Source organism: Scylla paramamosain, chromosome 19 (genome assembly GCF_035594125.1).
Source record: "Scylla paramamosain isolate STU-SP2022 chromosome 19, ASM3559412v1, whole genome shotgun sequence".
NCBI lineage: Eukaryota > Metazoa > Arthropoda > Malacostraca > Decapoda > Portunidae > Scylla > Scylla paramamosain.
The window spans coordinates 21,454,926-21,468,641 of NC_087169.1; the positions used below are offsets into that span (position 1 = coordinate 21,454,926).

General features: G+C 43.8%; 1 protein-coding gene across 7 annotated transcripts in view; it reads right to left on the minus strand.

Annotated features, from left to right (window-relative positions):
* The window catches only part of LOC135109906 (transmembrane protein 198-like), a 76,154-nt gene that overhangs the window by 8,255 nt on the left and 54,183 nt on the right, over positions 1–13,716 (minus strand). For all 7 annotated transcript variants that reach the window (XR_010272954.1, XR_010272953.1, XR_010272955.1 and 4 more), the window contains 3 exons: positions 4,125–4,365; positions 1,797–1,959; positions 761–920 (listed from right to left, as the gene is read on the minus strand). Coding sequence is in view for 4 of the 7 variants with exons in the window: in XM_064021785.1 (XP_063877855.1) it covers positions 761–920; positions 1,797–1,959; positions 4,125–4,365 (564 nt within the window). In the remaining 3 variants the exon portion in view is untranslated. The remainder of the gene's footprint in view (positions 1–760; positions 921–1,796; positions 1,960–4,124; positions 4,366–13,716) is intronic.

The following is a 13,716-nucleotide window of genomic DNA, read 5'->3' on the forward strand; positions in this document are numbered from 1 at the left end:
AGGGAAATAAGTCAAATGAGAAATACTGGGAGGAGGAATTTGAGGGGGTACTTCACGGAAATGAGTTACGTGGGAAAGCATACCAGGGTCAGACTAGTACAGGTATAGGAGGGGAGAGGGATTAATAAGTAGAAGGAAATCAAGGAAGGATGAGAGATGAAGTGAGATTTGAGATATGGAGGGCCAAAAAACAGTGCTGGAAAAGATTATTATAGATATACAAGTAATGAAAATACACACACACACACACACACACACACACACACACACACACACACACACACGCACACAGAAGAACACAATGAATATAAATGCTACTCTATACCATAAAATCTCCACTTACTCAAATACACAAATGTCACAACACTGAAATGGAGAAAAAAAAAACTGGAACAAACAAAACATCAACGGTACAAACAACACAAACAGATGTACACACAGTGGCTTGGGGGGCCGGGAGGGGCAGACAATGAACACTGTGGTCATGACGAGAGGAATTTATTGCACCGTGAGGGGGAGAAAAATCACTATGTCCAATTCACCTCATGCGATACACAAAATAGAGGAGCGTGTACTGTGAATCACCTGAATGTGAAAGTTACGGCGGCAGAAAACCCACTAACTCACTTCACCACATGCCACAAGGAAAATAAGAGAATATTGTGTATCACCGGAATTAAATATGGAAGTTACAGCGGCAGAGACAGAGAGAGAAGGAGAGAAAGGGATAGGTAGTCAGATATAGACACTCCTAACTCACACTGCTGGTGGTAGATGCCCCGGCCTGTGATACGCCACTGGGTGAGACTCCCCACCACCACCATGAAGGGCCACACTCCCAAGATCATCCAAGAGAACCAGCACGGCCGGTCGCTCTCCACTACCTTGAGCCGGTCGCCAAACCAGTGCACCATCAAGAACTGTGGGAGGAGGTGCCGGCTTAGTGGTGTGTTCCTTGCTTGCTGACACAGTACTGGAGTGTAAGGGAGATACGTGGGCTGAGATAGGGATGGTGATGGAGTGAGGGAGAGATAAGCAGTGCAGGTCAAGAAAAGAAGCAATGTGTAAGAAAGATAGCGACAGTGATGAGTAAGTTTAAAGGAGACACGTCGGAAGGTGGAGAAAAGAAGCAACATATGAACTTAGATAGAGACAGGATGTAGAAAGGTCAGGAAAAGGAAGCTACATGTAAACTGAGAAGGGACAATGATGGAGTAAATGTAAGGAAGATATGTAGAAAGGTTAGGAAAAGGGAAAACATGTGAGATGAGATAGGTAATTAATCTATTGTTGTCTTGTTTACATTTTCTTCCATATTACATGAGTTGCCTTTCAGACCTCAGCTCAAACACTGTGTCTCATAATCACATGAACAAATACAGATTATGGAGTAATAATAAGCAAACAGAACCAAAGAGAATATATGAGGGACTACATGAGAACGAAAAGAGACCGACTGGAATGACTGACATGAAAAGAAACTCTATTTTAGGATAAAAGAATACAAAGAAGTCAAACATCAATAACTAAATGAAAACAGGGCAAGATTGAGCTAAATAAGTACGGAAGAAAACGTTTCTGGGCTGAATTAACAGAATGAGACCATACAAACACCAGTTAAATAGAGATGAAACTTTTAACTGAAAAAAAAAAAAAAAAAAAAAAACATGGCCAGCTTGAACTAAATAAGTATGAAAGAAAACATTTTTGGGGCTGAATGAATAGACAAGACCACATGAACACAACAAACACAAGGCTGGCACAGAGAACTAAGCCAAACCAACACAGCCAGGCACCTTCTCTATGAAATAGTCAAGCGTTGCAGACATGATGGCACCCCCGCTGATGGCCGTGCCCAGAATAGTGAGGCCCTTTTGGAAGTAAAGCGTCAGGATGGCCAGCAGCAACCCCGACGCCAGCAGTATGCCCACCACAGGCCACACACTGCTGGGCACCCACCTGGAACACAAGCCACTGCTTACAAGGGAGGCAATGGGACTAGACACATTCCTAACCTGGTTTCAGTATATAAGCATGCAAGGCCAGGTTGGTCGTACACATCCAACTCTGGCAAGTGAACATCAGTTGCACCTACACCAAGTATTTGATGCATAATAATAGCTGCTGTGCCTCTAAGTAACACTGAAGATTAGTCATACACATCTTACTCTCACAAGAATCATCACTAACACCTGCTATCTGATGCTGAACACTCCTTAGTCTGACAGTTATCATCTATACCCACACTTGATATGCAGTGTTTAATATACATCTTAGTCTTCAGGAATTGGCACCTCAGTGGATATTTTTTTCACTTCCTTTTAGTTGCCCTTGATCAGCGCCACTCTTACATATATACACACACATACTGATGCTGGCTCTCCCAAAAAAAGGCAGATAGCCAAGACAAGGCACATAACTTCTACATTCACACTCATTTATACTAGATACATAGAAGTGCCTTGCCTCTTACATAAAAATAAATAAATAATAATTATGAACTACACCCACACCAGCCAACTCATGCATACTAATAGCCAGCAGGCCTCAGAGTACCACTAAAGAGGACTCATTTTCCCATGAAAGGCCCACAAATCAACCTATTGGCAGTGAGCCACGAGGGACGAACACTTGGTAGGTGGCCAGGATCTGAGCCCTGGTGAGGCGGGAACCCAACACAAACACTACCAATCACCCGGCATCAGGTGCAATCATCTATCCTGTGCACAGACAGCTGCCGAATATAGCGTCTTATCCTCGCAACATTGTAGAATTTGCAAAACAAGCCCATTTTTTGTGTGCAGGTTGTGATTGACACCTCATCACACCCCTTCATCCTTCTCATCGTCCTTTTTTTTGCTTCCTTCTCCTTTCCCCCCATCACCTTTGCCTCTTTCCTCTCCTCCTTTTTATTTTCTGCTTCTTCCCCATCTTCTCTGCCTTTTTCCTCTCCTCCTTCTCCCCTCATCTCCTCTGCCTCTTTCCTCTCCTTCTCCCCCATCTTCTCTGCCTCTTTCCTCTCCTCCTTTTTATTTTCTCCTCAATAATAAAACATGTGCATATCATAAACAGATTTTACATTTTTTTTTTTTTGCAGAATTGCATGTTTTCTGGATTAAATTAGAAATAAAAAAAAAACGCCTTTATTTTGGATGATCCATGAATATGCTTTAACTTTTTTTGGAAATGCATAGATAGATAGTAAAGGAAGTAACATGACATATTATAACATAAATTCTGCATAACTGTAATTTTTTTTTTTTTGCTGAATTATTATATATATATATTTTTTTCAGGGTTAAATAATAAAAAAAAAGAAAAAAAAAAAGGATTATCCGTGGACATTTTAACCCTTTGGAAACATACAGGTAGCAACACGAAACATTATACATCACACAAATTCTACACAACTCATATTTTCAGCAGATAATTTTCTTTCTAGGAATAAATTAAAACTGTAGGTTAGATTCGGCTTATCCATGAATGCTGTAACCTTTTGAAAACACACAGGTAGCAACACAACACATTATATGAACACAGGTGGCCGCGTCATGCCGTTGTAATTGCTGTGGGGCGCTACAAAGAGGGAACAAATAGCATCAGAGAGTTTATCACAACGCGTATGGTTAAAACTTGGCGCACTTCAATTAAGGGAAGGATTAAACCATTCCAGCCTGGCCATATGGGTTAGGTGAAGCTCTCTCTCTCTCTCTCTCTCTCTCTCTCTCTCATCCTTTTTTTTTGCTCTCTCTCTCTCTCTCTCTCTCTCTCTCTCTCTCTCTCTCTCTCTCTCCTTCCCTATTTCCCATTCTACCATTTGTTTTTCTATTTTCCTCCCACTTTTTCTTTTTCCTTTTTATTTATTTTCATCCCCCTCCTCTCTATCTCTCACCATTCTTTCGCATTCTCCATTCTTCCTCTGTTTATTTCTACTTTTTTCCCCTTCTTTTTATTTCCTTATCTCACTTTCCTTACATCTCTTTTTCTTTCACCACTCATCATTCATCTTCTTTACTTTCCCACTCTTTCTTTTTCTTGCTTTATATTCACCCTCCCTTCCCTAATCTCTCTCTCTCTCTCTCTCTCTCTCTCTCTCTCTCTCTCTCTCTCTCTCTCTCTCTCACCATTTATAGGCAATTGCAATGCCAGCCACCCCAAGGAAGAGGCCAGTGTGCAGCCCCGTCATGAAGAGGCCGACGTACTGCACCAGCATCGTGATCAGCCCAAACATGACTCCTGCACCGAGAGCCACGCCGGCGTTACCCAGAAGCGGCAGCAGGTCCTCGCTCAGGCAGATGAGATACACCACTACTGACGCGAAGATGAAACCCGTCAGAAACATCACGGCCTTAAAACACCGGTAGCCTGGAAGAGAGAAGATTGTGGTGACTTCTAGAACACGGAATGGGTCAGGATAGCATAGATAGGCTTGTGATAGCTTCCGTGTTGTTTTCTTCGGAAATATTAGGAAGAACTGGAATAGAGGGAGGGAAAGGTTGGGTGAATGGGTGAATGGAGGGTTGTGGTAGCTTCTGGAAAGGGAAATTTTGATGAGGTTAACACAAATATATATGTATTTTTCCAGTTACACCAGGTTCTGGAAACACTGGTAACCTGGAACAGATAAAGGTTGTGGTAACTTCTGGAAAAGGAAAATGGGCCATGGGAGGATTACACTCAGTAAAAAAACATTAGTCTAGGAACACCGGTGACGTGGAACACAAACAAGATGGTGGTAACTTAGAAACATACTCCATTTCTTGTGTTTCTCTCTCCAATCACATTAAGGTCTTGACACACTGGTAGCCTGCAACATCAGAGAAAGCTCGTGGGAAATTTCAGGAATATACTCTGTCGTGGTTGAGTCCCACAGTTTACAATGTGACGTGGAGGCAGACTGACCTCCCCCCACTCCTTCCTACGTTAGATGAGATTACTGTTGGCGGTGACCTGACAGTACGTAGTTATTGCAAGTGTATTTCATTTTACAGCAACATCACGATCTTAAAGCAGCGGTGACTTGAAAATCCCAACAAACAAGGAGCTATTAACTTACAGAAGACAAAATGGATACACTTGCTGCATTAACATTTAGAAAGAGTAAAAAAAAAAATATATATATATAGTTATTCTCTCCCCAGCAACATCATGGCCTTGAAAAGAAAGGAATATTCTGAAACAAACACGTCCTTTAAACCTTTGGAAGAGACAACAGGTTCAAGGTAACAGACACAAGCTTCGTTAACCTTTGCAAAGAGTAAATGTAACACCAAACAACCAGTCCCATCACGGGGTTAAAACTGATATAACCATTCATAACAACACAAACAAGCATTATTAGTCCCTATGAGACCGCTGCAAGACAAAGGTAGCACACATCATGGCTCATTAACCTTTGTAAGAGTATATGTGACCCCCTTTACAACCATCATGACCTTGGAATGATGGTAAGCAGAAACATACTCTATAAACCTCCACGATTTCATAACAGAACAAAAGTAACATACGTCATGGTTCATTAACTTTTGTAAGCATATGTCATTACCGCTACGACCATCACGACACTGAAATGACGTTAATTTCAAACACGTACTGTAAACTTCATGATCTCTCAACACAGTAGACACTCACACATACGTCCTGGAATAATACGTCATTTCGTTTACAATTGCCGTGGCCCTGATGTGACGTCGGCTTGAAACACACACTACAAACCATTTTAATTCCAATGCAGGGTAATGATAACACACAAATACGCCATGATAACCTTTGTAAAAGTATATGTAAGTTTATTTTTTATCTTATTTTTTGGGGGGGCTACCATGACCCTGAAATCCCGAAATAATTGTAACCTGAAACATGCGCTATATAAACCGCTGTAATTCCACTGCAAGGTAACAAAAACACACACATTTACCCTGTTAACCTTTGGAATCGTAAATTTAACCCTAAAAAAATAAAAAAAAAAAGGAAATAGATATTACCTGCACCATAGACATCCATTGATCTATTCACTCAAGTCTCTCCCAGTGGAAATTCAACAGTATAAAAAAAGGAAATAAATGTAAACACACACATATACCCGTTAAAACTTTGGAATCGCAAATTTAACTCTAAAAAAAAAAGGAAATAAACATAACTTGCACTATAGACATTCATTTCTCTATTCACTCGTCTCCCACAGCAAATTTAAACTCTAAAAGAAGCATATGTAACCTGCACGACACACATTCACTTCCCTATTCTCGCAAGCCTCCCCTAGTGCAGAATAACATTGCAACACGCCCCAGTAACCTTAGCAGGAGTAAAGCGTAATTCTCTTTCAGTAATATGACCTTGAGACAACGATAACGTGTAGCACGAACACAATTCACTGTCACTGGTTCATCCTAAGCCTCAGTGCGTGGTGTTCTGTGGTTATGTCAGCTTTTTGTGCATTAGGGAGTGATTGGTCAAGGGAAAATGATGGGATGGTATACGACTTCTCTAAAATAACAGTAGCAAAAAGAAAAAAAAAAAAGTTACAGAATCGATAAATTAGACCATATAAGGTTAAATTGACTTTTAAAGAGAACTGCACTCGTTTTTTTTTTAATCTTTCACAGAAAATATGACCTTGAAATAAAATGCAAGAGGCGAACATAGTACATAAACATTTCTGAACCCTTCCCACTACACAGGCAAACACTCACATGACCGCTTAACCTTCGCGAAAATGAAAACAAAATGCACACTCGTTTTCACATCCTTCAAAGAAACACGGCCTTGAAATAGAATGTAGCTGGCAAACACACATAAACATTTATAAGCGCCTTCCACTACAGACAAACAAACATAAACCGATTAACCTTTGAGAAAACAGAAAATGCCAACCTATTCCCTTTCTGCATCACTCCCTAGGCTCCACCTGCGCCTTCTGTCCCTCCCACTCGCAGCTTCCCTCGCCTCCTCCACCACCCGACCTCCCACTCCACCCTCTCCCTTTCCCCCGCTCTCTCCTGCTTCAGCGTCACTTTAAAACAGAAGGTAAAGGTGACAGGTGCTTCCAGAAACGACGCAAATTCTCTGGGTGTCGCGGTAATGGTGGGTGGCGCAGGGCAGACAGACATGGGAGGCGAGAGGTTAAGTAAATTGTCCGAGAGAGGTTAAGTCACACAGCTTTACCAAGAGGTCAGCAGGGGGCTTCAGGGATGAGGGAAAGAGGATCTGTCCATCCACGCTGAGTCCACGCCTACCTACCTGTCATGTTTCAGACCCATTTTTTTTTTTTTATCGTCTGTTTTGTAGTTGTTTTGTGTGTGCTTTTTTTGTACGATGACGTGTGGTATTCTGGAGTGGTTTATTTGTTTATTTATCTCATTAGGGATGTTGGTTAAAGGGGAAACTGATAGGATGAAATAGCAATTAGCTCACTCAAATCCAGTTCCAGAAAAGGTAATTAGGAGAACAGGTGAAGAATGCACTTTATTTTCTGTGATTAGAAGAAGAACAGGAGGAGGAGAAGGAGGAGGAGGAGGAGGAGGAGGAGGAGGAGGAGGAGGAGGAGGAGGAGGGAAGAAAAGAAGAAATAAAACCATAAATAAAAGAATAAACAAAGTTACGATAGGCTCAGCAAACATCAATACACTGCGTTCTAAATCCCTCATACATTACTTAGAAAACCCAAACTTCCTTAAATACTGAAACTCTATCTAGCAGCAACCATTACCGCAAAAAAAACAAAAAACAACAACAAAAAACAAAAGCAACAACAAATTCACATCGCCCAGGCCTTCACAAGTTATGGTTCCCGCAAAACCTGGCCACTGTATATCACGTCAATGAAAAAAGCAAGAAGACACAAACCCTCACGCGCCGAGTAACGCAATGCAAGTCACAATTCTGACAACCAGTGTACCGAAAAAAAAGAAGAAAAAAAGAAAAAGGAAGGTGGATAAGCGCATGAAAAATAACGTAGATTACACACGCATTTTCCAAGAGGCGGCCGTGACTCAACCCCCAGCAGGCATCATAGAAAACGTGTTATCAGTGACGAGGGGGGACCAAGGACGTGCTGGAAAAGGAAGAAGACGAGAAAAACCTTGGCTGGCGTGAGAGAGAGAGAGAGAGAGAGAGAGAGAGAGAGAGAGAGAGAGAGAGAGAGAGAGAGAGAGAGAGAGAGAGAGAGAGAGAGAGAGAGAGAGAGAGAGAGAGAGAATGCTAGTTGGCCCAGCGTTCTTGAAGCACAGAGTGGAACCTTGACTTAATTCTCGAGGGAGGAAGGAGGTGGAGTGCTTGTGGGAATTGCAGAGAGAGAGAGAGAGAGAGAGAGAGAGAGAGAGAGAGAGAGAGAGAGAGAGAGAGAGAGAGAGAGAGAGAGAGAGAGAGAGAGAGAGAGAGAGAGAGAGAGCACCCCACACACCACCCAACCAAGCCAGGACAACCTAAGCTAAGTGAACCAAGTCGAAGTTCTGCGCTAATTTCAAATCCCAGTTCGTGTTGCCAGCCAGCCAGCCAGCCAGTCCGTTTTCTTTGTACTGTATTGATCCACCGCTCCGACCCACTTTCCTCCCAGCCAGCCAGCCAGCCAGCCACCCACCCAGCCTGAATCCTTTGTCAGGGGCCTGTGCTGTGCCGGTTTAAGGTGTCATGGGTGTTGGGGGAAGCAAGGAGAGCCCATGGGGAAGGCCTAGTGGGTCTGGTGGTGCCTGGTTTTGTTGGGGACGGTCTGAGTCGCGGATCTGAGGACGAAAAGGCGATGAAGGAAGTGTCTGTCCTGGCGGAGGGAATGGGTGGACAGGATGGGCTTATGGGATAGCCACGCACTTCTGCTAAGGCCTGCAATGGCTGAAGGGCCTGAAGAGGTGGAGAAGGAGGAGGAGGAGGAGGAAGGACAAGTGGATGGAAAACAAAAGAGAGAAAATGCTTTAACGAATATAATTGGAATGAAGGAAAATGAATGATTATGATGATGGTAATGATGATGATGACTAGGAAGAAGACAAAAGTGGATGAAAAACAAGAGAGAGAATATTCTTTAACGAAAATAATTGCAATGGAGGAAAGTGGATGATTATAATTATGATGCTGATGCTGATGATGATGATGATAATGATGATGAGGAAGAAGAGGCTGAGGACATGAAAGAGGAGGCAGACAACACGAAAGAGGAGGAGGAGGAAAAATGGAAGGAGAAGAAGAAGAAGAAGAAGAAGAAGGAGAAGAAGAAGAAGAAGAAGAAGAAGAAGAAGAAGAAGAAGAAGAAGAGAAAATAAGAAGAAGAAGGAGGAGGAGGAGGAAGAGGAGGAGGAAATACGAAAACAAACGAGGAAAAAGAAACAAAAAAAACAGAAAAACAAGGACAACTATAATGAAATCGGCCAGAAGAGGAGGAGGATGAGGAGGAGGAGAAAGAAAAAGAAGAAGAGGAGTAGGAGGAAAAAGAAGAGGAAGAGGAGGAGAGCCATTTTCCATTCGTCCCCTCCAATATCTCACTCCACATCACGCCATTGCCCCCCCCCCACACCAACAACCCCCCACACCGCCGCGCAGCCACACATTCCCAAGAGAAGGCGCACCAAGGGGGGAAGGCGAGGCAATTGTAGGAATAATGGGTCAACGCGAGGTCAGGCTAACAATGATACACGACCTGACCCCAGAAATCGGGTCAGGAGGCTAGACGACGTGAGCTGCCCCCCCCCCCCCCGCTGTTCCTCCTTGTCCCTCTTTTCCGTCTGTTCTTTCTTCAAGGGAGGTTTTCGAGTGCTGGGGGAGGCGAGGGGGTGTGCTGAAATGGAGACAAAAGATGGTGGAGGAGGAGGAGGAGGAGGAAGAGGCTAACGACGACGAGGAGTACGAAGACGAGGAGGAGGAGGAGGAGGAGGAGGAGAATGCCAATGATGAAGACGAGGAAGAGGAAATAGACAACAAGCAACAGGAGGAGGAGGAGGAGGAGGAGGAGGAGGAGGAAGACAAGGACGAGGGCAAACTAATTTTCCCTTAAAAAAAAGAAAAAGAAAAAAAATCAAACTGGAGTCCTCTCACTTAAACTACAGGAAAATAAAATGGCGAGAGAGAGAGAGAGAGAGAGAGAGAGAGAGAGAGAGAGAGAGAGAGAGAGAGAGAGAGAGAGAGAGAGAGAGAGAGAGAGAGAGAGAGAGAGAGAGAGAGAGAAATGAAAGACAGGGACACTCATTTCTCCCAGGGCTCTTCCTCCTCCTCCTCCTCCTCCTCCTCCTCCTAAGGCATTTATCCCTTTTTTTCCTTCTCAGGCAATCCTCCTCCCTCTGACACGGCTTCCTTCCTCCCCTGGTACCTTTCCTCCCCCTTGACACTTATCCCTCCCTTCGCAATTCCCTCCTTTGCTTTGCTCCTCCTCCCTGGCGTTTCTTCCTTCCTCCCCTGGCACCGTTCCTCCCCCCCTGACATTTCTCTCTCCCTTCGCAAAGTTTTTTCTTACCACTCTTTCTCTCCCCTGACACTCTTCTCTGTATTCTTCCTCCTCCCTGATACTTCTTCCTTCCTCCTCTGCTACTTCTCCCTCTCTTTGCATTCTCCCTTTCTGACGCTTCCTTACCCTCCTTTCCCCTTCCTCTGGCACCGTACCTCATTCCTCCTTCCTCTGGCACTGCTTACTCCCTTCCCCCTTCCTCTGGCACTCCAAGACACTGTTCCTCCTTCTTCCCATGGCTAGAACTCAGTGCCTCTTAAAGCTGCTGACCCGAGGCACTGGCACTGCAGGAGCTCGCCAACTTGAGACACATTTTAACTTAGCTTTGAATGCCTTAAAGTTTAACAAAAGAAACTGTGCTAGGTGGAGGGTGAACCTGAGAACCTTTGGGACTGTTACTGTTCTTGGGGACTCCTGGTAGCGTGGCGGGGAGTTATTACACGGACGAGGAGGAGGAGGAGGAGGAGGAGGAGGAGGAGGAGGAGAGGTGGTGGGTGATAGAGGGAGGGGAATACGAAGGATTGGGTGATGGGGTGATGGGAGAAGAGGGATACAAGATTGGTGAAAGAGGAAAGACGGGGTTCAAGGAGAAAAGGAAAGAGAATAGAAGGAAAGATTTGTGGAAAAAGGATGACTGAAACCTGGCGAGAGAAGGAAAGAAAAAAAAGAAAATGAAAAGTTCAGACAAATAAACACAAAAAAGGGAAAAAAAAGAAAAGAAAACGTGAAGGAAGGAAGAAAACGGGAATACGTCTGAAGGAGGGTAGAGAATTGCCTGCACTTTCTTCTCTCCTCGCTGCTGCAGGTGGCGGTGAAGGAGGCGAGTCGGCCACAAGGAAAATATGACATAATCGCCCCGCCTCAGGGAAACTATGGGGACATTTGGGAGTTTCTTGCTGGGAACACCGTGCGCTCCGTCACCACACTGCGTACACTCCTCAGGGAACAAACGCTCCACGCCATATGTTCGTCTTCTACAGTAGTGGTGGTGGTGGTGGTGAACTGTGCCAACACCATACTGGGAAGATAATTACTTGCATGCACTTAATTCATAACTCTTTTTTTTTTTTTCGAGCTTGTGGAACCCCCACCCAAAAAAAAGTATAATTATAAAAGAAAGAAAAAAACATACTAGCTAAACTTATAATCTTGAAATAAACACATAAAAAGACAAACTATAAAACAAACAAACAAACAAACATAGAAACAAGCTTGAAAAACATACAATAACTACGCATCGGAAATCAAAAACACGGCAAGCAGCGGCAAGAAATGAGTGTAAGCAGTGCGCAATGATCCGTTTTCTATGAGTGAAATGTGAAGCGGCCCTGTTTCTCTTTCTTTCACACCCCCAGGGCGAGGTTAAAGATGGAGGAGGCCGAGATGAGAGGATGAAATAATAAGCAATGCAGGACGAGGACGAGAGGAGGAGGAGGAGGAGGAGGAGGAATGAGAATGAGAACAGCCATGGAATCAGTCTCTGGAGTTAAGTGGAGGAGGAGGAGGAGGAGGAGGAATGGAGGGATGGGAAGGAGAGGGAGCAAGAGGATGAGGAGCGAGAATAAAAGCCATGAATGAAGGAGCTTGCGATGAGAATGGGAAGGAGGAGGAGGAGGAGGAGGAGGAGGAGGAGGAGGAGGAGGAGGAGGAGGAGGATAGATAAAACACCTTCCATCATATACTATCCTAACTTCACCTCACTATCCCTAATGTAATCTAGTCTAATCCATCCTACTAAATTCTAACCTAACCTAACCTAGACTAACCTAACCTAAACTAACTTAACCTAACTTAAGCTAATGTAACCTAACCTCACCACCTGTAAATTAACTTAACCAAATATAATCGTACACTAATACAACCGAACCGAGCCGAACCGAACCGAACCGAAACTGGGGTGCACAGTACGGGACTTAACGAAAACGAGGTGAGCGGAGCAGAAGTGGATTTAACTGGACTTAGCGAGGGTGCCATTGTGGAGGAGGAGGTGGAGGAGGAGGAGGAGGAATAAGATGACGAAAAAGAGGAGGAAAAGAATGAAGAAATCTAAAGACGAGAAGGAAAGAGACAAGAAGAAAATAAGAGGACGAAAAGTAAAAAAAGGAGAAGGAGGAGGAGGAGGAGAAAAAAAATGAAAATTAAGACGAAGAAAAGCAGAAAAGGAAGAGGAGGATGAAAAGAAAAATGAAGATGAGGAAGAAGTAGATGAAGAAAGGGATAGAAAGGAGACGTGGAAGACAATGACGAAGGAAAGGTAGACTAAAGAAAGAAAAAGACAAAAAAATAAAAATAAAAATAAGAAAAAGGAAAACAAGAAGAAAAAAAGGAAAGACGAGAACGGAGAGGAAATAAAAACAGATAAAGAAGAAGAAAAGGAAAATAACACAAGGAAAAAGAGAGAACGATGTAAAAAAAAATCGAAGACAAAAAAAAAAACCGAATAGGACAAAAAAGAAAAAGGGATAAAAAAGAAAAGAAAATGGGAAAAAAATACACTTCCTTTTACTTTCCTTTCACTCTCCTGGAAGTCCTGGAAAAGGCTACACACAGGAATGAATAGGGAATGGAGGAGGAGGAGGAGGAGGAGGAGGAGGAGGAGGAGGAGGAGGAGGAGGAGGAAGGATGGTAAAGAGAACGAGAACGAAGATGAAGATGGCAACGACGACAAGAAGGAAAAGGACGAGGAGGAGGAGGAGGAGGAGGAGGAGGAGGAGGAGGAGGAGGAGGAAGAGGAGGAGGAGGAGGAGGAAAAATCTATCTATCTATCCACCTATATACCAGACTCAAATCTATCTTAAAGGGGCGTAGCTGAAAGACCCCAGTCCATCACGTCTTGCTTCCTACAGTAAAAACTCTGACGAAGGCGAGACTGGGGTGGTGTGGGCGTGTCAGGAGGCGAAGGAAGAAGTACTTTCCCCTCCAGCCTTCAGCCACGTGGGGAAAGTGAATATAGGAAAGAAACACACCGTAATTGTGACTTCTGTCTTTCCTCTTTCTCCTCGGGGCTAATCTGAGAGGCTGCAGATCGGTTTTGTGATAGGGCGGGGAGAGCGGGAAGGTACAGGGAAGGAAAAACGAAGGAACAGGGGGAGAAATGAGGAAAAAGGGGAGAATTTATAGCGTCTGTTTCTACCTGTGTGAAGGAATGGGTAGAAGGGGGGTGATAAGGAATGCAATAAGGAAGGGAAATGGGGGAAGGAATGGGTAGTAGAGGGGATATGAAGGAAGGAACTAAGGAAGGAATGAAGGAATGGGAAGAAAGGAACTAAGACAGCAGGGAGAAAACG